Source organism: Carcharhinus amblyrhynchos, chromosome X, assembly GCF_965287045.1.
Source record: "Carcharhinus amblyrhynchos chromosome X, sCarAmb.v2.hapA, whole genome shotgun sequence".
Taxonomy (NCBI): domain Eukaryota; kingdom Metazoa; phylum Chordata; class Chondrichthyes; order Carcharhiniformes; family Carcharhinidae; genus Carcharhinus; species Carcharhinus amblyrhynchos.
Window position 1 is genome coordinate 7,146,454 of NC_137359.1, and position 27,416 is coordinate 7,173,869.

A 27,416-nucleotide genomic window follows, 5' to 3' on the forward strand; every position below is an offset into this window, starting at 1 on the left:
TCACACCCGGCACAAAGGAAGATGGTTGTGATTGTGGAGGGTCAGTCATCTCAGCACCAGAACATCACTGCAGGAGTTCCTCAGGGTTAGTGTCCAAGGCCCAACCATCTTCAGCTGCTCCATCAATGACCTTCCCTCCATCGTAAGATCAGAAGTGGGGATGTTCACTGATGATTGCACAATGTTCAGCACCATTCACAACTCCTCAGATACTGAAACAGTCCATGTCCAAACGCAGCAAGACCTGGACAATATCCAGGCTCGGGCTGACAAGTGACAAGTAACATTCACACCACACAAGTGCCAGGCAATGACTGTCTCCAACAAGAGAGAATCTAACCATCGGCCCTTGACATTCAATGGTGTTACCATCACTGAATCCCCCCACTGTCAACATCCCGGGGGTTACCACTGACCAGAAACTCAACTGGACCCAGCCATAGGAATACTGTGGCTACCAGAGCAGGTCAGAGGCTGGGAATCCTGTATCCAATAACAATCCTGGAACTCCCTCCCTGACAGCACTGTGGGTGTAGCTACACCGCATGGACTGACATGGCTCAGGTACAAGTAGCTGGAATCAAGGGATTCCCTGGAGGTGTACAGGAAATACAGGAACATACTCAAGAAGGAAATTAGGAGGGCAAAAAGGGGGCTTGAGATAGCTTTGGCTGAGAGGATTAAGGTGAATCCAGAGGTATTCTTTAAGTACATTAAAGGAAAAATAATAACTAGAGAGAGAAAAGGACCCCTCAAAGCGGACACACGTATGGAACCACATGAGATGGGCGAGGACAGATCAGCCGTGATCTTATTGAATGGCGGGGCAGGCTCGAAGGGCTGGATGGCCTACTCCTGCTCCTATTTCTTATGTTCTTATGTTCTCAATGATTATTTCTCCTCTGTGTTTACCCTGGAGAAAGACGTGAAGACTGGGGAACCTGGGAAAGTTAGTGGTGATATATTGGGGACAGTTCGCATTACAGTCGAGGAGGTGATGGGCGTATTAAAATGTATGAAGGTGGATAAATCTCCTGGCCCTGAGCAGGTATATCCAAGAACACTGTGTGAGGCTGGAGAAAAAATTGTAGGAGCCCTGGCTGAGAGATTTGCATCATTGTTAGCCACGGGCGAGGTACCGGAAGACTGGAGGGTAGCAAGTGTTGTGCCCTTATTTAAGAAAAGTTGCAGAGAAAAACCTGGGAACTATAGGCCGGTAAGCCTGTGGTGGGTAAGTGACTGGAGAGGATTCTGAGGGATCAGATATACAGGCGTTTGGAAAGACAGGGTTTGATTAGGAGTAGTCAGCTTTGTGCATGAGAAATCATGCCTTACAGATTTGTTAGTGTTCTTTGTTGAAGTGAGTGGAAGGTTGATGAGGGCAAGGAGGTAGACAGAGTCTATATGGACTTCAGTAAGGCCTTTGATAAAGTTCCACATGGTAGGCCGCTCTGGAAGGTTCAATCACATGGAATCCAGGGAGAGCTGGCTAATTGGATATACAATTGGCTTGATGGTAGGAAGCAGAGGGTAATGGTGGAAGGATGGTTGTCAGACCAGAGGCCTATGACTAACAGTGTGCCTCAGATCAGTGCTGGGCCCATTGCTGTTTGTTATCTATATCAATGGATAAGAATGTACAAGGCATGATCAGTAAGTCTGCAGATGACACTAAAATCGGTGATATTATAGACAGTGAGGAAGGTGATCAAGAATTGCAGCAGGATCTTGATCAGCTGGGGAAGTGGGTTGAGAAATGGCAAATGGAGTTCTATACAGATAAATGTGAGGTGTTGCATTTTGGAAAGTCAAATCAAGGTAGGACTTTCACGATGATTGATAGGACATTGGGGAGTATCGTGGAACAGAGGGACCTTAGAGTTCAGGTGCATGGTTCTCTAAAGGTGGAGTCATAGGTAGATAGGGCAGTGAAGAAGGCTTTTGTCGTGCTAGCCTTCAGCAGTCAGAACATTGAGTATAGAAGTTGGGAAGTTGTGTTGCAGTTGTATAGGACGTTGGTGAGGCCACACCCAGAGTATTGTGTTCAGTTTTGGTTGCCTTGCTGTAGCAAAGATGCTATTAAATTGGAGAGAGTGCAGAAGAGATTTACAAGGGATGTTGCCAGCACTCAAGAGACTGAGTTGCAGAGAGAGAATGGACAGGCTAGGACTTTATTCTTTGGAGCGTAGGAGACTGAGGGGTGATCTTCTGGAGGTGTATAAGATCATGAGAGGCATGGATAGGGTCAACGTAAGCTTGCGAGTTTACTATCAAATAAATTGGTTGGACTGAAACCTGGTGTTGTCAGACTTCTTACAGGGTCAATGCACTCAGTCTTTTCCCCAGGGTTGGGGAATCGAGAACTAGAGGGCGGAGGTTTAAGAGGGCAAAGAATTAATGGTAACCTGAGTAGCAACTTCTTTTACACAGAGGGTGGTATGTGTGTGGAATGAGTTGCTGGAGGAAGTGGTTGAGGCAGGGACATTGACAACATTTAAAAAACATTTGGACAGATACATGGATAGGAAAGGTTTCGAGGGATTCAGGCCAAATACAGGCAAATATGGTTAGTTTAGATGGGCTTTTTGGTTGGCGTGGACTGAAAGGTCGAAGGACCTGTCTCCATGCCAGAGATTGTATGATCCTATGATAAAGGCGCACTAATCCCAGTTTCCTGTACTTGTTCCATGTCCTTGAATGTTATGATGTTTCAAGTGCTCATCTGATACTTTTTACAGGTTGTAAGGTTTCCGATCTCTACTGCCTTCCCAGGCAGCACATTCCAGATCCCACCACCCTCTGAGTGAAAAAAACACAAGGAACTACAAACGATCATGAATGTAGCCCAGTCCATCACACAAACCAGTCTCCCATCCATTGACTCTGTCTACACTTCCCGCTGCCTCAGGAAAAGCAGCCAGTATAATTAAAGACCCCACACACCATGGACACTCTCTCTTCCACCTTCTTCGTCGGGAAAAAGATACAAAAGTCTGAGGTCACGTACCGACCAACTCAAGAACAGCTTCTTCCCTGCTGCCGTCAGACTTGCAAAAGGACTTACCATATTAAGCTGATCTTTCTCTATACCCTAGCTATGACTGTAACATTACGTTCTGCACCCTCTCCTTTCCTTCTCCCCTATGTACTCTATGAACGATATGTTTTTGTCTATATAGAGCGCAAGAAACAATACTTTTCACTGTATCCCAACATGTGACAATAATAAATCAAATATTAAGCTGGTCTTTCTCTACACCCTATCTGTAACTGCAAGACCATATTCTGCACTCTCTCCTTTCCTTCTCCCTATGTACTCTATGAATGGTATGCTTTGTACAGCGCACAAGAAACAATACTTTTCACTGTATCCCAATACTTGTAACAATAAATCAAACTAAATTTTAAAAATGTGTTCTCAAATCCCCTCCGAATCTCCTCCCCCTCACCCGAAAACTCTGTCCCCTTGTGATTGACTCCTTAGCCAAGGGGAACAGCTGCTCCCCACTCACCCTGTCCATACCCCTCATAATCTTTATACACCTCAATCCTGTCCCCCCCCTCAGCCTTCTCTGCTCCAGAGAAAACAATCCAAGCCTATCCAGTCTCTCCTAATAGCTTAAATGCTCCATCCCAGGCAACATCCTGGTGAATCTCCTCTGTACCCCCTCGAGTGTAATCACATCCTTCCTGTAGTGAGGTGTCCAGAACTGCACACAGTACTCCAGCTGTGGCCTCACCAACGTTCTGTACAGCTCCAACATTACCTTCTTGCTCAATAAGCAAAAGAAAATCGGACTGAACAGATCTGAAGAATGAAGGGCAGGGAAGGGGAAAATGCCAGAAATCTCCCCGCACTCACCACTCCGATGGAAAAGTAGTTGTTAATGATGCTGTAAGGAACAGGGTCTCCCTTCTCCGGGGCAGATTCTGTCACCTCAAAGCTCCAACGATCCAGTAGCATTGAAGAGCTCACCTCAATGTCCTTCAGAATCTTTGTTAATTTCTCTCCTTCATATCCTAAGCAGCAAGAGAAAGGTGGATGTTATTGGAGCTGCAACAGATGAAATCGCAGGTTCTGAATGGGGGGTCTGGATGCAGCGACTTCTACGAGGCACTGGAGGTTGGCACTCAGAGTATGAGCTCCCTGATTGCATCATAACTGCTTTAAAGTTTTAAAGTTTATTTATTGGTGTCACATTAACACTGCAATGAAGTTATTGTGAAAATCCCCTAGTCGTCACACTCTGGCACCTGTTCAGGTACACTGAGGGAGAATTTAGCACGGCCAAAGCACTGAACCAGCACGTCTTTCATACTGTGGGAGGAAACTGAAGCACCCAGAGGAAACCCACGCAGATATGGGGAGAACATGCAGACTCCTGCCCTGGCACTTGGGGTCTTGTTCATACTATTTCATACAGACCCCCCAGACCATGGAAGGTCTTCAGGGCCAGTCTGTAAACCACTGCAATCACTCACAACTTTCCAACTGGCACTCACACTCACGTGGCAAACTTAGATATGCCAGTTGGGTGAGAGGGGCTGGACAAAAGGTGGATAGCACATCTTTTGCCACAGGTTGGTGAAAGAGCAGATGGCAGGGTGTACAGAACAGGGGCCTAGGAAAACCCCTCCACCTCAGAAAGTGGGGGAACAAACCAGGATTACAAAAGGTCAACTTGGAGTTGTATAGCACTGTGGTTGATTCCCTTACTGATTAAAAATCTGTCTTATCTCAACATTGAATGTGCTTAATGACCCAGCTTCTGCAGTCCTCGCAATAAAGAATTCCATAGATTTACTACCCTCTGAGAGAAGAAACTCCCCCCTCATGTCTGTCGCAAATGGGTGACACCTAACTCTGAGATTACGCACTCTGGTCCTAGACTCTCCTATTAGGAGAAACCATCTCTCAGCATCTACCCTGTCAAAGCCCCCATCCCCAAGAATCCTATATGTCTCCATAAGGTCGCCTCTTGCTCTTCTAAATTCCAGTGAGTACAGGCCCAACCTACACAACCTCTCCTCATAATAAAATCCCTCCATGTAGATAATTGTTTTTTGTTGCTGTGAGGGTTTGAGGATTAAATATTGGGCAGGATACTGGGAGAACTCAGCTGCCATCTGAAAAGATGCTTGAGAGCCATTGGAGTAATCGGTTTCATATCCAGAAGACGGTCGCTCCCATGGCGCAGTATTTCTTTGGTATTGCAGTCACCCATCAATGTAGATTGACAAGTTCTCGGAGTGCAGCACGAAGCCATGACATTCTCACTCTGAGGTGAGGCTACAGATCTGGCACCTCTTTGATAGGGCGCAAGAAAGCTAACTTTTAAAAAAGTGTTCATTTTTATTTCATTCATTTACTGATGTGGGTGGCTATTGCCCAGTGTTCAGTTGCCCTTGAGAAGGTGGGGTTGAGCTGCCTTCTTGAACCGCTGCAGTCCCTGAGGTGTAGGTAGGAACACCTACAGTGCTGTCGGGGATGGAGTTCCATGTTTTTGAACCAGCAACAGTGAAGGACCAGTGATATATTTCCAAGTCAGGATGGTGGGTGATTTGGAGGGGAACCTCCAAGTGATGGTGTTCCCAGGTACCTGCTGCTCTTGTTCGTGAAGATGGTAGTGATCGTGGGTTTGAAAGGAACCTTGATGAGTTCTAGGAGGGTATCTAAGAGATGGTACCCATGGCTACCACCTCTGTGTGCAGCCATCTTGTGTTCGTTCCTGCCTCTGTTTTGGCCAGTCAAGAGGAAAAGCCCTTGGGTTGATATTTGTGATTCTCCTTTCCATGTATGCAAATGAATAATCCAGAGTGTGTCACCGAGGCCACTGAAGTGCAACGGTGTGTTTGCTTGTTTTGCGTTACACCAGAAGTTTATTGCCATATCTTATGGCAATTATGGCATTGACAGAGGTCAGATTTCTGGCAACTGATCCCAAACAAAATGTTTGCCAATTTAATCACTGTCAGTTTGATAACAGCTTGTTTATATTAGTACAAAGATCATCTTTTATATAGCTTCCTCACCAATAGCAATGTAATAATGACCAGACAATCTGTTTGTGATGTTAGTTTAAGGGATAACTATTGGCCAGGTTACCAGGGCAAAATGCTCCTGCACCTTGTTGAAATAGTGCCATAGGATTGTCAGTGACCTCCTAAGAGGGTTGGTTTAACATCTCATCTGGAAGGCAGTACCTCAAACAGTGCAGCACTCCCTTGGTACTGAGCTAAGGTATCCGTCGAGATGATATGCTTGAGTCCCGGGAACAGAGCTTGAATCCTCAACCTGCTGACACGGGAGAGGGACGTGCTACCCTCTGTGTCACTGCTGATGGCATTTCAGTAACATTGAGAGAGGCGGATACTCAGCAAGACCTTGGAGTCCTCGTGCATCAGTTGCTGAGAGTAAGCGCGCAGATACAGCAGGCAGTAAAGAAGGGAAATGATATGTTGGCCTTCATAGTGAGAGGATTTGAGTACAGGAATAGAGATGTTTAACTGCAATTGTATAGGGCGTTGGTGAGGCTACAACTGGAACATTTTGTGCAGTTTTGCTGTCATTATCTGAGGAAGGATATCCTTGCTATAGAGGGAGTGCAGTCCAGGCTGATTCCTGGGCTGACAGCTTTGTCATGGTTAAGATTGTATTCACTGGAGTTTAGAAGAGTGAGAGAGGATCTCATAGAAACTTATAAAATTCTAACAGGGTTAGATAGGGTAGATTCAGAAAGAATGTTCCCGATGGTGGGGGGAGTCCAGAACTAGGGGTCATAGTTTGAGGATAAGGGGAAAACCTTTTCGAACTGAGGTGAGGAGAAATTTCTTAACCAGACGGTGGTGAATGTGTGGAATTCACTCCCACAGAAAATAACTGAAGCCAAAACATTGTGTGATTTCAAGAAGGAATTAGGTTTAACTCTTGGGGCTAAAGGGATATAGGGGGGAAGGCAAGATCAGAGTATTGAATTTGATAATCAGCCATGATCATGATGAAGAATGGCAGAGCAGGCTTAAAAGGGCCGAATGGCCTACTCCTGCTTCTATTTTCTATAGTGATGCCACAGCAGTATGGATATGTAGGTTAAGGGGATTGGCCATGCTAAGTTGCCCCTTAGCATCCAAAGATGCACAGGTTAGGGGGATTGGCCATGCTAAGTTGTCCCTTAGCATCCAAAGATGTGGAGGTTAGGTGGATTGGCCATGCTAAATTGTCCCTTAGTGTCTAAAGATAAAGGACAAAGAACAAGAACAAACAAAATTATACTACAGGAACAGGCCCTTCGACCCTACCAGCCTGCACCGACCGTGCTGCCCGACTGAACTAAAACCCCCTACCCTTCCAGGGACCATAACCTTCTATTCCCATCCTATTCATGTATTTGTCAAGACGCCCCTTAAAAGTCACTACCGTATCTGCTTCCACTACCTCCCCCAGCAACGAGTTCCAGGCACCCACCACCCTCTGTGTAAAAAAATTTGCCTCGTACATTTCCTTCAAACCTTGTCCCTCGCACCTTAAACCTGTGTCCTCTAGTAATTGACTCTTCCACCCTGAGAAAAAGCTTCTGACTATCCACTCTGTCCGTGCCCCTCATAATCTTGTAGACTTCTATCAGGTCTCCCCTCAACCTCCGTCATTCCAGTGAGAACAAACCAAGTTTCTCCAACCTCTCCTCATAGCTAACGCCCTCCATACCAGGCAACATCCTAGTAAATCTTGTCTGTATCCTCTCCACATCCTTCTGGTAGTGTGGCGACCAGAATTGAACACTATATTCCAAGTGCAGCCTAACTAAGGTTGTGTAAAACTGCAACATGACTTGCCAATTTTTAAACTCAATGCCCTGGCTGATGAAGGCAAGCATGCCGTATGCCTTCTTGACTACCTTCTCCACCAGGTTAGGTGGATTAGCAATGCTAAATTGCCCCTTAGTGTCCAAAGATGTGTAGGTTAGGTGGATTGGCCATGCTAAATGTGCAGGGATGCGGGGGGGGGTTGCTCTATCCGAGAGTTGGTATAGATTCGATGGGCCGAATGAGCTCCTTCTGTACTGCAGGGTTTTGATGGCAACATCCCACCTGAGCTTTGCTGTCTTGTGAGACGGAGAATGTCAGCACGGAATGTGCTGAGCTGCTCAAATCTCTCCGGCTGCTGACGTTATGAAGGCCTGAAGCCCACAAATGAGTTGATCCAAAGTGAACAGGAGAATCGGATGCCGGCATGTGAAGGACTCGAAGTGGGGACAGGGACAGGGACAACAGGGGAAGATGACACAGAGGTGGAGAGTGCTTTCTGGCCTGAATGATGGACACAGCAAGAAGTCTGACAACACCAGGTTAAAGTCCAACAGGTTTATTTGATAGTAAACTCACAAGCTTTCGGGGTTTCTCCCTTTGTCAGGTGAGTGGAGAGTTCTGGCTTCAGACAGAGCATATAACAGCACAGACAGTTTAGAGATTACTGATTAGAATGCGAATCTTTACAACTAACCTGCTATTCAAGTCTTAAAGTGGCTGACAATGTGAGCGGAGATAGCATTAAGCACAGGTTAAAGAGATGTGTATTGTTTCCAGACAGGACAGTAAGTGAGATTTTGCAAACCCAGGCAAGTCACGGGGGTTACAGATAGTGCGACATGAACCCAAGATCCCGGTTGAGACCGTCCTCACGTGTGCGGAACTTGGCTATCAGTTTCTGTTCACAAGTTCCGCACACATAAAGACGGTCTCAACCGGGATCTTGGGTTCATGTCGCACTATCTGTAACCCCCGTGACTTGCCTGGGTTTGCAAAATCTCACTTACTGTCCTGTCTGGAGACAATACACATCTCTTTAACCTGTGCTTAATGCTATCTCCACTCACATTGTCGGCCACTTTAAGACTTGAACAGCAGGTTAGTTGTAAAGATTCGCATTCTAATCAGTATTCTGTAAACTGTCTGTGCTGTTATATGCTCTGTCTGAGGCCAGAACCCTCCATTCACCTGACGAAGGGGAAAACCCCGAAAGCTTGTGGCGTTTACTATCAAATAAACCTGTTGGACTTTAACCTGGTGTGGTCAGACTTCTTACTGTGTTTATCCCAGTCCAACGCCGGCATCTCCACATCCTGAATGGATGGATGGATGCAGAGTGAAAGTGGTCCATACCTCCTCCCCAGCGCAAACACCTCGCCAGGTCATTGCCGGTCCCCAATGGCAGAATGGCGACGGGAGGCTTCACGGAGAAGTGCATCTTATCTGAAAAGGAGGAAACAAATTGATGAGATGAGGCCAGGAGTTAAGTCATTCTTGCAATGCAGCCCAGCACACAGCAATCCCAGGAAACACCAGGGAAGGGGGGAGAAACTTCCAACTCGATCCAGTGAATGGAAAGTTATTAACACAGAGAAACCAAAATCCTGAGGGAAACAGAGGGAGTCACTGCAAAGTAATCCTAGTTTCATTGGTCAGATCAAAACCCCCTCCCCACCCCTTCTTGAGCTATGAATCCACACAGACGCAGCCTTATTTCAGAGTCTAGTCAAACTAGGGGTACGGGTGTTTTTTCCAAGTTTCAGTTTACTTCTTAGTGTCACAAGCAGGCTTACTTGTATCCGAGATCACTGTCACAGACATCAGATTCGCTTCCTGAAATCTAACCCTTGGAAAGCGACTGGCCCGGATGGGGTACCCGGATAAAAATTTCGATGCTTATCTTTAGTTATTCGTCACAAGTCGGATTACATTCAAGCTGCAATGAAGTTACTGCAAAAATCCCCCACTCTGGCGCCTGTTCAGGTACACTGAGTGCAGGGTCCATTCATTCCTCAGAATAGACAGAGACAACACTGATACGTTGAGTTTCTTTTACTGAACAAGATTTAAAATTAACTTAAAATTAAAAAAGTGAGCAAGAAAACTGGGGGAAAGAGAGAGAGATACTCGCAAAAGCCAGTATTGTACTGGACTTGAAAATAGACTTGATCCAAATTAACTTAAAAAACATATGGCTGAATACAGAATGATAAGTTTTCCATTACCTCATATTGAAATTGTTTGGTGTGAGCTGTTTCTGAAAGTTAGAGACAATGTGGCTCTGAAAAGCTGTATTTTGATTCATGAGAAAGCTTTTCTGTTAGCATTGTACGTTCAAAAAATGCAGTCAATTTTTCAAGCTAATCCCAGCATACCTGCTGAGTTTAAAATGTGGTCAAGTTAACTTTAAAAGCTTAGCATTCAAAGATAATTGTGTAGGCAGAAGTATCTTAAAATGAAGTCTTTGCATTAATGAAACCGTGCACAGGGTCCACAATACTGAGGGAGAATTTAACACCGCCAATGCACCTAAACAGCACATCTTACGGACTGTGGGGGGAAACCAGAGCACTTAGAGGAAACCCACGCAGACACGGGGAGAATGTGCAGACTCCACACAGCCCCTGGAGCTGTGAGGCAGCAGTGCTAAACACTGTGCCATGCCCTGTTGTTTGGAGTACTGGAACTCATCAGCGTTGATGGGCCAAGTGTGCAACCTATCAGCTCGCTCCGCTTGTCGCTCTGGTGACAGGTTAAAGGGGCCTGTGTGCAGGGTAGTTAAATGCAGCGCGGGATGGAGAGAGAGCAACTTGTGTGAGGTCAAAGTAGGGTGGGGAGCGGGGGTGGAGCTAGAGTATCCCTGTCCCCAAAAATTATTCCTGATGGTCAGAGGCAAAAATTAGCTACTGCTCCCCCTGTCATCCCCCCTCCCCACCACCACCCCCTCCTCGCCACCCCCTCCCTCTGCCACTCCTCCCTTTCTCCCCGTCACCCCCCCTTCCTCCTCCGTCACCCCCCAACACCCCCTCCGCCGACAACCCCTCCCTGACACGCCCCTGCCCCACCAACCCTCTCTCCCCATCACCCCCTCTCCCCCGGCCACACCACCACCCCTCTCGCCCTGTCAAACCCTCTCCCCTCTCCAGCCCTCACTGAATCTCAGAAGCTAAGTAGCTCTTCCCAAATTGTTGGCACTGCTGCCTCATGGCACCAGGGACCCGGGTTCAATTCCCGGCTTAGGTCACTGTCTGTGTGGAGTTTGCACACTCTCCCCGTGTCTGTGTGGGTTTCCTCCGGGTGCTCCAGTTTCCTCCCACAGTCTGAGAGATGTGCAGGTTAGGGTGCATTGGCCCAAACAGGCGCCAGAGCGTGGCGACTAAGGGATTTGCACAGTGATTTCATTGCAGTGTTAATGTAAGCCGACTTGTGACACTAATAAAACAATGCAAACAATGAGAGACTCCAGCTAGTTCAGCGAAGATTAGATGCTCCTTCCTCGTGCGGCGAGGAAGCTCAGCATCCTTTACACTTCCTGGCCTCACGAGGAAGGATGTGTGAACGAGGCAAGTTTGAAGATTTATGTCTCATAGACAAGCTGCATGAGCACCACTTCCGAGGGATAGCCGCACTTTGCAATGATCCACGTCGCTACAGCTCGCCAGCCACAGTGTTCCTGAAAGACTCTACAGTTGAGCTTGCAGACACCCGGAAAGGATTTTTCCGGAGAGACAGAGATGGGAGACAAGGTGCAGACAGTGTGGGGTAAAGGATTGCAGAGGAGACGGCTGTAGCTAAATGTGGAGAGAACGGAGAACTCACCTTGTTTCCAGGCATGATTCGAATCGACTCTATCGATAATCACCACGCACTGGAAGATTCTTTAGACCAGTGCCCCACCCTTCAATGTTCTATTCCTCCCTTTGGAATAAGGCACTGAATATACCTCCCAGACAGGGTGCAGAATGTAGTGTTACAATTACAGATAGGGTGTAGAGAAAGATCAGCTTAATATTTGATTTGATTTATTATTGTCACATGTATTGGAATACAGTGAAAAGTATTGTTTCTTGTGCGCTATACAAAGCATACCCTTCATAGAGTACATAGGGGAGAAGGAAAGGAGAGGGTGCAGAATGTAGTGTTACAGTTACAGATAGGGTGTAGAGAAAGATCAGCTTAATGTGAGGTAGGTCCATTCAAAAGTCTGACAGCAGCAGGGAAGAAGCTGTTCTTGAGTTGGTTGGTACGTGACCTCAGACTTTTGTATCCTTTTTCCTAACGGAAGAAGGTGGAAGAGAGAATGTCGGGGGTCTGTGGGGTCCTTGATTATCCTGGCTGCTTTTCCGAGGCAGCGAGAAGTGTAGACGGAGTCAATGGATGAAAGGCTGGTTTGCATGATGGATTGGGCTACGTTCACCTTTTGTAGTTCCTTGCAGTCTTGGACAGAGCAGGAGCCCATACCAAGCTGTGATACAACCAGAAGGAATGCTTTCTATGGTGCACCTGTAAAAGTTGGTGAGAGTTGTAGCTGACATGCCAAATTTCCTTAGGCTTCTGAGAAAGTAGAGGCGTTGGTGGGGTTTCTTAACTATAGTTTCGGCATTAGGGTAAGGGTAAGCTGTGGGGGGCTGTAGGTGTTGGCTGGGAGATGTACTCAGGGAAAGATGGGGAGGGATGCGGAAACTTCTGAGGACAATCACGTGCCTGATTTAGGGAATAAGGTGAACAGACAAAACGTTTCAGCAGGTCTGATGTGAAAGTTTTTGGATACGCTGCGATAGTTTCTGTGCTGTGTGTTCATCACATTCGGGGTTAATGTGTTTCTTCGGGGGCACCATATTGATGCAGCCACGCTCTGCGTTTTGATGCACCTCACAGGGAATTGCCAGGGCTCTGTGGCCAGCTCGACTCCTCCAATTCCCAAACCAGAGTCTGGGAAAACTCTCCCTCCAAAATCTGGAACTCTCCGGCGTTCCCAATACTGTGTGTCGGAGTGTGTTGTTCATCTGAAATGCCTCGAGTCCTCCCAGGCAGGCTGTCTCCTTCTGCACATCCAGCAAACAGACGCCCGCCACGCCCCCCCCCCCCCCCCCCCGACTCTGACATTACCGGAAAGTTCCATTCTGGCCTGTTCCTCGGTGGCCTCTTCCTCCGCTCAGCCTCCCTCTCAGCCGCTTTTGCTGTGTTGACGCTTGTTTCAAAGTGGGAAAATTAGCGCAAGTGCGCGGACAGGACAGCAGGCAAGCAAGTTTATTTTCAAAAAGGCCTTTAACCAATAGAAAAGCAGCAAACGCAGCCCCCGAAAACCACCGTCTGTGCAACAAGGTGCATCATGGGAATAATGGACAGCGAACAAACGGCCATTAACGCAAAAGGCGCAAATTGACTGCTGAACAAGGTTTGATTGGTGTGCATTCTCACCAACGCATGCAGCAAATCTGTTTCAGCGGCATTGCTAGTGTATCTCCCAGTCACGAGAATTTCAATCCACTCAAAGGATACGCTGAATCTGAGCCACTTGTCCAAGACTGAACTCTGGAATAACAATAGCAGAAATCCCAGCTGCGCCTCCATGTGGACGTGCTGCCCAAGTCCAGCTCCAAACCACACCCTGCCCCAAAACACGCAGCCACACAGAACTGCCCCCATTCTCACAGGAACAGTCAATCAAACTGCAAGGCGACAAAAATACCTGATTCCAAATGGTACAATCTTACATTTTTACACGGAAGGATGTTCCTCAGATTGGGGATTACTGGACCACAGTGTAGGGGGAGCTTTACTCTGTATCTAACCCCGTGCTGTACCTGTCCTGGGAGTGTTTGATGGGGGGGACAGTGTAGAGAGAGCTTTACTCTGTATCTAACCCCGTGCTGTACCTGTCCTGGGAGTGTTTGATGGGGGGACAGTGTAGAGGGAGCTTTACTCTGTATCTAACCCCGTGCTGTACCTGTCCTGGGAGTGTTTGATGGGGGGACAGTGTAGAGGGAGCTTTACTCTGTATCTAACCCCGTGCTGTACCTGTCCTGGCAGTGTTTGATGGGGGACAGTGTAGAGGGAGCTTTACTCTGTATCTAACCCCGTGCTGTACCTGTCCTGGGAGTGTTTGATGGGGGGACAGTGTAGAGGGAGCTTTACTCTGTACCTAACCCCGTGCTGTACCTGTCCTGGGAGTGTTTGATGGGGGGACAGTGTAGAGGGAGCTTTACTCTGTATCTAACCCCGTGCTGTCCCTGTCCTGGGAGTGTTTGATGGGGGGGACAGTGTAGAGGGAGCTTTACTCTGTATCTAACCCCGTGCTGTACCTGTCCTGGGATGGGGGGACAGTGTAGAGGGAGCTTTACTCTGTATCTAACCCCGTGTTGTACCTGTCCTGGGAGTGTTTGATGGGGGGACAGTGTAGAGGGAGCTTTACCCTGTATCTAACCCCGTGCTGAACCTGTGCTGGTTTGGAGATGATACTGAGTTGCTGAAATGAAAATCACCCGATTTACCAATTGTTAACATGCCAACATTGCTAAGCAGAACAATCTTTTGTGAGAAGTTGGTTCGATTCCCACGTTAATCTTCATTCATTGGCTGCCGGTACCAAATATTTAAGAAAAATGTGATGATATTTTGAGAGCACATTTTTATTGGCTGTGAAAGGTCAGTAAAGCTTACAGTACCAATGGAGTCAAGAATCCATCCCACCGTACCGTCTCCTCCACACACCAAAACACGGAAATTCGGCACATCCTGAAAGAATTTCAGTCTGCAAGAGAGGGAAGCATCACGGCATTATCAACAGTCACCTCCTCAGACCCCCGGGTGTTCAAATGCTTCAATAGTTTGGGTGCTTCACAGCGTGGGTCATTTTCTCAGCCTAATGTTACTAGGCCCAAAGCCTTTTGTCTAACTACTCGGATCCCCTATGATGGCAAGACCCCCTCACCCCTCCATCTCTGGTTGCAAAAGGCTGTGCGCTCGCACCATCAATCGTTCTTGTGCCGGAATTCTACCGCCCCGCCTGCTGTGGGAATCGGAGCGGAGCAGACAATGTCCATCGACCTCGAGCGGGATTTTCTGGTCTCGGGTCAAGCGTAAATTGCTGCCTGTTGATCCCTGTGGTAATAATTCGGACAGTGTCTCAAACCCATTGGGCTTGTTAGCGGGCAAGACGCGTGGGGGCCTCGCATTGATTCCCTCAGAGGAAGGTAGGCCATTAGCATTCATGTCGCAAGGGCTAGAATACAAGAGCAGGGATGTACTTCTGAGGCTGTATAAGGCTCTGGTCAGACCTCATTTGGAGTACTGTGAGCAGTTTTGGGCCCCAAATCTAAGGAAGGATGTGCTGGCCTTGGAAAGGTTCCAGAGGAGGTTCAAAAGAATGATCCCTGGAATGAAGAGCTTGTTGTATGAGGAATGGTTGAGAACTCTGGGTCTGTACTCGTTGGGAGTTTAGAAGGATGAGAGGGGATCTGATTGAAACTTACAGGATACTGCGAGGCCTGGATAGAGTGGACGTGGAGAGGATGTTTCCACTAGTGGGAAAAACTAGAACCAGAGGGCACAACCTCAGGCTAAAGGGACGATCCTTTAAAACAGAGATGAGGAGGAATTTCTTCAGTCAGAGAGTAGTGAATCTGTGGAACTCTTTGCCGCAGAGGAGGCCACGTCACTGAGTGTCTTTAAGACAGAGATAGATCGGTTCTTGATTAATAAGGGGACCAAGGGTTATGGGGAAAAGGCAGGAGAATGGGGATGAGAAAAATATCAGCCATGACGGAGCAGACTCAATGGGCCAAGTGGCCTAATTCTGTTCCATGTGTCTTATGACCAGCAAAAGGCTGCAGATGCTGAGAATCTGGGATGATAGCAGGAAGAATGCCAGAAATGCCAGAGGGTGCGGTGGAATTTCGGGATGGGTGGCTGTACAGAGCCCAATGGAAACAAATGTGGATCAAACAAAATAAAACTGCCGGGCCACTGGGAAAGCAGACAAATCCCTGGTGTGGAAAGTAAAGAAGGTCCCGGGGCAGTTCTCAGGTGAAAATGTCCCAACAAGGCACGCCAAAGGCACTTCTCCCCATTAACACAAAGCCCAGTAATTTTCTATGTTGCTATGCTACTGCTTCAGATGAGAAGGCAGTTCTACACTGTTTTCATAGTAAAGGGGGCGGTGGAGTAGTATTATCACTGGACCAGAGACCCAATGTAATGTTCTGGGGACCTGGGTTTGAATCCCGAATTCAACAAAATAATATCTGGGATTAAGAATCTACTGATGACCATGAAACCATTGTTGGAAAAACCCACCTGGTTCACTAATGTCCTTTAGGGAAGGAAATCTGCCCGTCCTTACCTGGTCTGGCCTACATGTGACTCCAGAGCCACAGCAATGTGGTTGACTCTCAACTGCCCTCAGGCAACTAGGGATGGGCAATAAAACGCTGGACCAGCCAGCGACATCCACATCCCATGGATGAATAAAAATTAAGTACAAGGGACCGGGAGGACCACATCTGGAATACCGTGAGTGATTACGCTCCACTTATTTAAGTAAAGATATTATTTCATTGGAGATAGTTTAGAGGAGGTTCGCGAGGGTGATCCCTGGTGTGGAGGGATTGTCTTGGACACTAAGGGACAATTTAGCATGGCCAATCCACTTAACCTGCACATCTTTGGATACTAAGGGGCAATTTAGCATGGCCAATCCACCTAACCTGCACATCTTTGGACACTAAGGGGCAATTGAGCATGGCCAATCCACCTAACCTGCACATCTTTGGACACTAAGGGGCAATTTAGCATGGCCAATCTTTCTAACCTGCACATCTTTGCACACAAAGGGGCAATTTAGCATGACCAATGGACCTGACATACACATCTTCAGACACCAGGGGACAATTTAGCATGGCCAATCTTCCTAACCTACAAATATTTAGCAAGCGGGACATTTTAGCATGGGCAATCCACCTGACCTGAACATCTTTGGACACTAAGGGGTAATTCCACATTCCAATCTGCCTAACCTACACATCTTTGGACACTAAGGGGCAATTGAGCATGGCCAATCTACCTAACCTACAAATATTTAGCAAAAAGGGGCACTTTAGCACGGCCAATCCACCAGACTTGCATATCCTTGGAATAATAAGGAGCAATTTAGCATGGCCAATCTATCTAACCTCACATTTCTGGACACTATGGGGCAATTTAACATGGTCAATCCAGCTCACCTGCAAATCTTTTGGACTATGGGAGGAAACCCACGCAGACACGGGGAGAACGTGCAAACTCCACACAGACAGTGACCCGAGTCCGGGAATTGAACCTGGGTCCTTGACGCTGTAAGGCAGCAGTGCTAACCACTGGGTTACTGTGCTGTCCACATGATTGAATCAGACTGTTGAAGCCATGTGAGCAACGGTATTCCTTTTATGTCACATGCTATTCTCCGAGTGGGTGTTCTTTCTTGTCAGGATGCAAAGTAGAGTAACCTGATCACACATATGCCCTGGGATAAGAGGTCACACTCCACCTCAGGGTTATGTGTAACTGACACCGTCCCTGGGTAGATGAAAAGAGATAACTGCCCTGTTCCTGGAGCCAGGTGTCTATTGCAAGGGGTGGTGATGAGGAACACAGCTGGAAGCAATGTTTTCAATACATCTGGGCTGCAGAAAGCAGCTGGCTTTAACTTTTGGGGGGGACGTGTGGTGCGGGGGCGGGGGGAGGGGAGTTGCACAGCGTTCTGGCTAGTTCTGCCATTCAGCACAGTAATTCCATAGCGCAGTCTGCGCAGAAGCATTAGAACATGGAGTCTCAGCAATAGTTTTGCCAGCAGCCCTGTGGCATTCCTGCAGCCGTACTGTCTGCACCCACTCTTTTCTGCGCCAGCTTTTGCGCATCCAAACTCCTGAGGGCAAAGCAAAATGCGGCATTGCAGAACACGAGTTTAAACTTAAAAGGGAACAGAAGCACTCATCCACCACTTTAAACATTCCTTCACCACTGACATACACGTGTACCATCCACAAGGTGCACTGCAGCAACTCAACAAGGCTCCTCAGACTTCCAAACCCACAACCTCTTCCATCTAGAAGAACAAGGGCAGCAGATACCTGGGAACACCCCCACCTGGAGGGTCCTCTCCAAGTCACTCACCATCCTGACTTGGAAATATATCGGCCGTTCCTTCACTGTCACTGGGTTAAAATCCTGGAACTCCCTCCCTAACAGCACTGTGGGTGTACCTACACCACATGGACTGACTGATGTCCAATAACAATCCTGGAACTCCCTCCCTAACAGCACTGTGGGTGTACCTACACCACACGGACTGTCTGATATCCAATAACAATCCTGGAACTCCCTCCCTAACAGCACTGTGGGTGTACCTACACCACACGGACTGACTGATGTCCAATAACAATCCTGGAACTCCCTCCCTAACAGCACTGTGGGTGTACCTACACCACATGGACTGACTGATATCGAATAACAATCCTGGAACACCCTCCCTAACAGCACTGTGGGTGTACCTACACCACATGGACTGACTGATGTCCAATAACAATCCTGGAACTCCCTCCCTAACAGCACTGTGGGTGTACCTACACCACATGGACTGACTGATGTCCAATAACAATCCTGGAACTCCCTCCCTAACAGCACTGTGGGTGTACCTACACCACACGGACTGCAGTTGTTCGAGAAGGCAGCTCATCCACCACCTTCTCAAGGGGGTAATTAGGGATGGGGAATAAATACTGGCCTGGCCAGCGACACCCAGATGGCATGAATAATGAAGTTTGAGAAAGGAAGCCAGTGTTTATCCTGGACCGGTGCTCTCAGGGATCACAAGACAAAACACGTGAGCGAAGGAAGTTGATAGGAGAGGAATGATAAAGATATTCTCAGCATTGCTAGCTGTCGAAGGAAGCGCATCTCACTGCTGTATTCACGCTGATACCTAATCCAGGTTGTGCATTTTCCCAGGCTCTGGCCAATGCTCTGTAAACTCACAGCTGGGAATATTATCCAATGCATGGTCTGAGCTTTTACTGCTTACACCCCCAACCGACTATTTCCCATCCTCTGTGTAATAGCCTGCTGCCACACATTACCAACAACAGCAGTGTAGTGGTTAACACTGCTGCCTCACAGGGACCCGGGTTCGAATCCCGGCTTGGATCTGCGTGGAGTTCTCCCCATGTCCATGTGGGTTTCCTCCGGGTGCTCCAGTTTCCTCCCACAGTCCGAAAGACATGCTGGTTAGGGTGGATTGGCCGTGCTAAATTCTCCTTCACTGTACCCAAACAGGAGTGTTCCCGATGGTGGGGCAAGTCCAGAACTAGGGGTCATAGTTTGAGGATAAGGGGTAAACCTTTTAGGACTGAGGTGAGGAGAAATTTCTTCACCCAGAGGATGGAGAATGTGAGGAATTCACTCCCACAGAAAGTAGTTGAGGCTAAAACGTTGTGTGATTTCAGGAAATTAGATATCGCTCTTGGGGCTAAAGGGATTGAGGGATATCATGGGATGGCACAGTGATTAGCACTGCTACCTCACAGTTCCCCTGTTTTATTAGATTTGGAAAAGGTGACAGATCGTGACATTCGCTTGGCAAGTACAGAGGGGCAATTATACCTTCTATTCTCTCTGTGGGCTGCCATTAGCAGCCTTTCCCCTGGTTTCTGTAGCTATGACTCATCTTTCATTCCCTCCGCCTGCAGTATAAATATCTCCATTTGAGCTTTGATAAAAGGTCATCTGGACTGGAAACGTCAGCTCTTTTCTCTCCCGACAGATGCTGCCAGACCTGCTGAGATTTTCCAGCATTTTCTCTTTTGGGGCCAATTACACTTGCACGTTTGCATTGTGCAGTTACAATGCAAGGGCAATCAGTGACAAGAGCATGGTTTAAATTTCAGTTTATTTCTTAGTGTCACAAGTCGGCTTACATTAACACTGCTGTGAAAATCCCCTAGTCCTGTTCGGGTACACTAAGGGGCAATTTAGCACGGCCAATGCACCTAACTAGCATGTCTTTCGGACTGTAGGAAGAAACCAGAGGACCCGGAGAAAACCCACACAGACATGGGGAGAATGTGTAAACTCCGCACAGACCCAATCCAGGAATCAAACCCGGGTCCCTGGCGCTGTGAGGCAGCAGTGCTAACCACTGTGCCACCATGCTGCCCAGTGATGAAATACATGGTGAAGGTGCCAGTCTGTGCCTGGACTTCTCTCGCCGTTCACGCCAGTGGCATCCTACGACCCCACCGGTAACACAGCCCCACCTGCAGGCTTCCCGCTGGCATGGGGGTGACGTCAATGGGAATTCCCAATGACAGCAACGGGATTGGAGAATCCCACGCTAGTAAACAAAGTGCCACCTCCCGCTGGTGGGATACATGCAGTGCGGAGGCTGGAGAATCTCGCCCCTGATATGTGAGCTGGACTGTTGTACAGGTATGAGGTTACAAATGGTCTTCCCTTTTATGCCAGCGTTTATTACCCACTCCTCATTGCTCTGAGTGGTTTGCTAAGCCTTTTCAGAGGGCAGTTGAGAGTCAACCACATTGCTGTGGCTCTGGAGTCCCATGTAGGCCAGACCGGGTAAGGACAGCAGATTTCCTTCCCTAAAGGAACATTAGTGAACTAGATGGGCTTTCGGTCATCAAGATAATTTAAGGCCAGAATTTTATCACATTCAAATTTCAGGAGGTGAGTAAACACAGATTCCCTTCACTCATACCAGGGCACTCACTGTCTCCAGGAGGAGTAGCGGCTGTGGTTCCAGACAGTGAGAGATGACTGTGGTATTTCCTTCCATAGAATCTCACAGGAGGCCCACAGCGCAGAAGGAGGCCATTCAGCCCATCAGGTTGGCACCAACTCTCCTAAAGAACATCTTATCCACGCCCTATCTGTAACCCACACATTTACCAGGCTAATCCACATCTTTGGACACTAAGAGGCAATTTAGCGTAGCCAATCCACCTAACCTACACATCTTTGGACACTAAGGGACAATTTAGCATGGCCAATCCACCTAACCTGCACATCTTTGGACACTAAGGGACAATTTAGCACAGCCAATCTACCTAATTTGCTCATCTATGGACTGTGGGAGGAAACCCACGCAGACATGGGGAGAATGTGCAAACTCCAACAGACAGTGACCCAAAGCTGGAATTGAACCCAGGTCCCTGGCGCTGTGAGGCAGCAGTGCTAACCACTGTGCCATCATGCCAAACCTCTAGAAACTAAAAATATGCCCGTCCTGCAGCTGCTGCCACTGTTACCTTGCGGCAGAAGGTCACAGTAAATCCGGTAGAAATGCCTGGCCACTATTTTTAATCTTAACCCCATGCAGATGAAGTCCGATTTCCAATTCCCATCACTAAAGTTGACTTTCTTCCGATTCCATAACTCGTAATTCCCAGAGCAGGCGTGTCGCCTGGCAGGGGTGGGGGTATAGCTTGAGGCAGGCACCACTCCAAATCAAGCGTGGCTGGCCAGGAGTCTCTCCCACTCTTACCACCAGCCATCGGCGCGTTTGGAAGGATTGTGCAGGACGACACTCGACCGGCTTGGCCATGTTACGAACGCACTTTCTTTGGCCATCGTGTCCTGGGGTGAGACTCGGACCCGGGGATCCTGGCTCAGGGGCAGGGACACTAACCCCACTGTGCCACGAGACCTCCTTTACGCGGGTGGGTGCCCAGATGCTATTTTATGAGGATGTTGCCCCATCTGTCTGCTTTAGTGGGCTGTCCCACTGTAACTCCATCGTGTGGCTACCCTGCCTTTGAACTACCAACACGGCAAAGGCATGCTCCAAATGCAGGAAATCTGTGACCATTTGCAGGGAACAGTTACCGTGCATGAAAGAATGGACTCCTGGGGGCGGAATCTTCCCGTCCCGCCTGCCACAGGAATCGTAGCGGGTGGAGGGGAAGGCAAACCACCACGCAAAGATTTGTTGACTTTGGGTGGAATTTTCCAGAAACATCCCACCCCTTAATATCCGCTCAAAGATAGAGAGAGGCCAAAAAGTATTCGGCAAACGCTCTGCAAGGAATAAAGAGAGATCTCTGCACAGTGACAGCATTTCAACTCAGCCCAGTTAATGCATTCAAATTTCTGTTCACCTTACCCGAGTTTTGGACTGTCTTTGGCAAGGTTGAACACTTGTCTTGGGTTCAGAAGGTACTGAAACTTTCTTAAGACCCTGTAAAGCATACAATGAGAGATTCTTAGCATCCTGCAGCCACCATGTTGTAGAATCGTAGAATGGAGTCATTACAACAGCATAAGGAGGCCAATCGGCCCATCGTGTCCACCCCAGCTCTCTGAAAATGCAATTCATCCAGTGCCACTCGCCTGCCTTCTCCCTACAGCCATGAGGTGGAGATGCCGGCGTTGGACTGGGGTGGCCATGGTAAGAAGTCTCACAACACCAGGTTAAAGTCCAAAAGGTTTATTTGGAATCACGTGCTTTTGGAGCACTGCTGCCTCATCCAGATGAAGGAGCAGTGCTCTGAAAGCTCGTGATTCCAAATAAACCTTTTGGACTTTAACCTGGTGTTGTGAGACTTCTTACTTCTCCCTGCAGCCCTGCACATTCCTCCTTCTTGGGTGATTCTAAATTAGTCACACAGTGCAGCAAAGAAAGTGGTCATTCGGCCCTTCATGTCATCAAGCTCCTATCTATTCTCATCCTATTTTCCAACACTTGGTCCGCACCCTTGCATGCTATGGCTTTTCCAAGTGCTCATCTAAATGCTTCTTAAATATTATGAGGGATTCTGTCTCCACCACCCTTTCAGGCAGCGAGTTCCAGACTCTCACCTGGGTGGAAAAGATTTTCCTCACATCCCCCCTAAACCCCCGGCCCCCTTAACTTAAATCTACCCCCACCCCCGCACCACCCGGGGTTACTGAACCTTCGCTACTCACTTCCCTGCACCCCTCCCTCCTGTCCCCACTGCCCATCAGAATCGCAAGGTCACAATCCGAGCAACCTCTTACCTTTCTCCCTGCTTCCCGCCACTCTTTGGGTTGACAAACACCAACAGTGGGTGAGTCTGAGGAACCGGGATGATCTGTCAGTGAGGATACAAAGAGTGACAATCAAAAAGGGGAACTCTTCGATTCTGCGCTGATCCTCTCCCAGTGAACACCAGGTTTCGACAATGCAAACACCCTTCAACTGTGTGGCTAACTTGGTCACCCTCTTCCGAATCACTTTGCCAAGGCCTGGCATCTAGTCACGCAAGATGTCCCAAGTCAGGTGACCAAAGGGTCAGCGAGGTCACTTCTAAGAAGCGTTTGAAATGAGGAAAGTGAGGGAAAGAGACGGAGGGGTTGAGGGAGTTGAAGGCATGGCCACCAATGGTTTTCTTGTTATGCATTCATGGGATGTGGGCATTGCTGGCTGCAACAACATTCCTTGCCCATACCAAACTGCTCTCCATTCTTCTTTATTCATTGGGGTATATGGGCATCACTGGCTGAGCCAGCATTTATTGCCCATCCCAAGTTGCCCTTCAACTGACTATCTTGCTCAGCCATTTCAGAGGGCAGTTGAGAGTCAACCACATTGCTGTGGAGTCACATGTAGGCCAGACCGGGTAAGGACAGCAGATTTCCTTCCCTAAAGGACACCAGTGACCCAGATGGGTTTTTCTGACAATGGGTCATCAGTAGATTCTTAATTCCAGATTTTTTTTGATCAAATTTAAATTCCACTGCCTGCTGTGGCGGGATTCGAACCCAGGTCCCCGGAATGGTCGCTGAGTTTCTGGATTAATAGACTAGCAATAATACCACGAGGCCATCGCCTCCCTAGAGAGTAGTTGAGAGTCACCCACATTGCTGTGGCTCTGGAGTCACATGTAGGCCAGACCGGTAAGGACAGCAGATTTCCTTCCCTAAAGGACGTAAGCCTGGTCTGGCCTACACGTGACTCCAGAACCACAGAAATGTGGTTGACTCTTAATTGCCCTCTGCCGAGTGAGACACTCAGTTCAAGGGTAATTAGGGACGAGTGATTAATACTGGACCAGCCACTGACACCCACCTCGCATCAATGAATTAAATGAAAGTGAGGAAATGAAATTTTTCGTTCAATAATTTTTGAAAAATTGTCTCTGTCAAATCAGCCAGACCTGCTGCGATCGAATGGGACTTTACACTTGTTTCTTGTTGGGGGAGGGAAGAGGTCATTTTCCCTCTGAAATTGACACTGTAATTGTCATTTTGGCATGAATGTCTCTGCCCTCATGGTGTATGGGCTGGAAATCTGCTGTCCTTACCCAGTCTGGCCTACCTGTAAATTCAGACGAACAGCAATCTGGTTGTCTCTCAAGTATCCTCTGAGCAAACCACTGGGTTCAATGGCAAAAGAGGATGGGCAATGAATGAAACCAGCTTAGAGACAAATCAATGGAGTATGAATGTACCAATCGCCCATTTCTTCATCAATTCAGAGAGAGAGCACCTCGATCATTATTGGCAATCTGTGTAGTGTGGAGGTACCATGCTAAACTGTACCTTAGTGTCCAAAGATGTACAGGTTAGGTGGATTGGCCACGCTAAACTGTACCTTAGTGTCCAAAGATGTGCAGGTTAGGGTGGATTGGCCATGCTGATGTGTGGGGTTTTGTGGATAGGGAGAGGGAGGTCCTCCGTGGAATCTCTTTTGGACAGTGCTTGCAGGTTCGATGGACCAAATGGTCTCTTTCTGCACAGTCGGGATTCTGTGGTGAGGGAGCAAAGGCCCGGTGAGTGTGAAGAGTCAGTGTACCCGGGAGAACTCCCTGCTGGCGACGGTGTCGGCGATCGACGTACCTGGAGAATCTTGCCATCCACTGTGGTGACTGGCTGCTCTGCATCCAGTGATAAGCCGTCGTCTTCTTTCTTTTTCAAGCTGTTTTGTCTGTCCTGTAATGGGAAGAGAAAGGCTGAGTGTGAGGCAAGGCTTCATCCCGATGGTAAAATGGACACTGAGACAAAGAACGGGCAAATGATTGAAATCTCGATCAAAGAGGTACATTTTACAGAGAGTCTCAGAGAAGGGGAGAGAGGCCGCAGGGTTTTCGAGCGGAAATTGTAGAGTTTAGAGGCTGAGCTGGAGACGTGGCTGGCAGTGAGTGGTGTTGTGGGCAGCATGGTGGCACAAAGGTTAGCACTGCTGCCTCACAGTGCCAGGGACCCAGGTTCTAACATGAACCATAACAAAGGGGAACCTGTAGATGTAGTGGATTTCCAAAAAGCATTTGATAAGTTGCCACATCAAAGGTTACTACACAAGGACATGGTGCAAGGGGTAAGATATTAGCCTGATTAGATAAAGGATTGGTTAGCTAAGAGAAACCGGAGAGCAGGAATAAATGGGTCATTTTTGGGTTGGTGAGATGGTTGACGAGAATACCACAGGGGTCAAGGATGACCCTTCGTCAGAATCGATCCAGCCTGGAAACCTTGGCTCTATTCTCTCTCCACAGATGCTGGCAGACCCGCTGAGATTTTCCAGCATTCTTCTGTTCTTGTTTCAGAGTCCAGCTTCTGCTGGATTTTGTCTTTATATAGGTCAGAAAATAAGTTGTCAAGAGGAGATCGAGAGGGATACGGACAAGTTTAATGTGCTTAATTTGAGTTTCCAGTATTGCTTCATTATTTTGCATCATTCATGTCTCTGAAACCTGTCAAGGGGATGGAGATTCTGGCTGACAATTCACCCGTATGACCGGCCGCAGGAACCCCACAGGGTGACAGACAAAATCCGACAGATCGTTCAAAGGGCCATTGAGTGCGGACGGGAATTTCTGGCCTTGGGGCATGCCTGAGGCTGGAGAATCTCAACATTATCAAACCAGGCAGGACACCCTTTGTACCTGGGTCACCCACTCAATACTCCAGTGAATGCAGCAACCAGGACCCCAAAGTCAACAATAAAGTCAAAAGTCACAAACAGGAGGTGAATATTTACCAGAACAACAGGATATATGGCAGAGGGAGGTAACACGTGGTCCTTCAACTGTCCACAATCACATTCATCCTTGTCCTTCGAGACACATTCATTGTGAAGCTGTCAACACAAGAGGAAGATTGTCACTGAGCTGTACAGAGTATTCAGTGTCATCCTTGAAGTTACCTCCTCAATGAGTTGGACAGTCTAATCAATAACACTGCCCTCTCACAGTGGTTATCACTGCTGCCTCACAGCGCCAGGGACCCGGGTTCAATTCCCAGCTTCGGTCACTGTCTGTGTGGAGTCTGCACATTCTCCTTGTGTCTGCGTGGGTTTCCTCCGGGTGCTCCGGTTTTCTCCCACACTCCAAAGATGTGCAGGTTAGGTGGATTGTCCATGGTAAATTGCCCCTTACTGTCCAAAGATGTGCAGGTTAGGTGGATTGGCCATGCTAAATTGTCCCTTAGTGTACCACACCTGTAGTGTGGCGACTAGGGAATTTTCACAGTAATAATCATTGTGGTGTTAATGTAAGACTACTTGTGATGCTAATAAAATAAATTTAAAATTTATATGGCTTAAGTAATTATAGTTAGAAGTTCCCAATAGCAGCGACGATTCCTGTTATCACAAGAACAGCTGGAATTGAGAAGGGTGTTACTGAAACAACAGAACTATTAAAACGGATTGAGCGAAGACGAGAGACTTACAGTGTTGTGACACCAGACACAGTGCAGACCCGTCAGCCGTTGAAAGTTCTTTATTGTTTTTTGGCAACGGCCACAGGTGATATTGCAGTTTCCTTCCACCCACAAGTGTTTCATGATCTAAAGCGAGAATTTGGAGAGGTTGGAATGTGGTTGTTGTACACATATACCTCGCTCTGCTCTTGCCAACCCTGGAGAGCCAAGAGTCGCATTAGCTCAGCTGGCTGGACAGCTGGTTTGCGACACCAACAGCACAGGTTCAATTCCCGTAGTGGCTGAGTTGATTCACGAAGGCCCCGCCTTCTCCCCCTCGTTAGACGTGTGGTGGCACTGGAGGACAATGTGGACCCCAGAAGGTTCGTTTTGGGGGGGGGGGGGTGCATTGGGCAGTGCCAATCGGGCACTGCCAGTCTGGCATCCCGTCAATGTCATAGAGTCAGAGTTTTACAGCATGGAAACAGGCCCTTCAGCCCAACTTGTCCATGCTGCCTTTTGTTTTAAATCCCTAAGCTTGTCCCAATTGCCCACATTTGGCCCATATCCCTCTATACCCATCGTACCCATGTAACTGTCCAAATGTTTTTTAAAAGACAAAATTGTACCTGCCTCTACTACTACCTCTGGCAGCTTGTTCCAGACACTCACCACCCTCTGTGTGAAAAAATTGCCCCTCTGGACACTTTTGTATCTTTCCCCTCTCACCTTAAACCTGTGCCCTATAGTTTTAGACTCCCCTACCTTTGAGAAAAGATATTGACTATGTAGCTGATCTGTTATTATTTTATAGACCTCTATAAGATCACCCCTCAGCCTTCAACGCTCCAGAAAGAAAAGTCCCAGTCTATCCAGCATCTCCTTATAACTCAAACCATCAAGTCCCGGTAGCATCCGAGTAAATCTTTTCTACACTCTTTCTAGTTTAATAATATCCT

At 47.9% G+C, this 27,416-nt stretch overlaps 1 protein-coding gene across 2 annotated transcripts in view; it reads right to left on the reverse strand.

Moving 5' to 3' along the window:
• The window catches only part of LOC145361856 (diacylglycerol kinase beta-like), a 93,917-nt gene that overhangs the window by 11,968 nt on the left and 54,533 nt on the right, over positions 1-27,416 (reverse strand). For both annotated transcript variants that reach the window (XM_080217832.1, XM_080217833.1), the window contains exons 11-18: positions 26,488-26,604; positions 25,796-25,894; positions 24,655-24,747; positions 22,834-22,907; positions 21,959-22,033; positions 14,475-14,560; positions 9,160-9,249; positions 3,863-4,020 (exon numbers count right to left, since the gene is read on the reverse strand). In XM_080217832.1, coding sequence (XP_080073958.1) covers positions 3,863-4,020; positions 9,160-9,249; positions 14,475-14,560; positions 21,959-22,033; positions 22,834-22,907; positions 24,655-24,747; positions 25,796-25,894; positions 26,488-26,604 — 792 coding nt within the window. The remainder of the gene's footprint in view (positions 1-3,862; positions 4,021-9,159; positions 9,250-14,474; positions 14,561-21,958; positions 22,034-22,833; positions 22,908-24,654; positions 24,748-25,795; positions 25,895-26,487; positions 26,605-27,416) is intronic.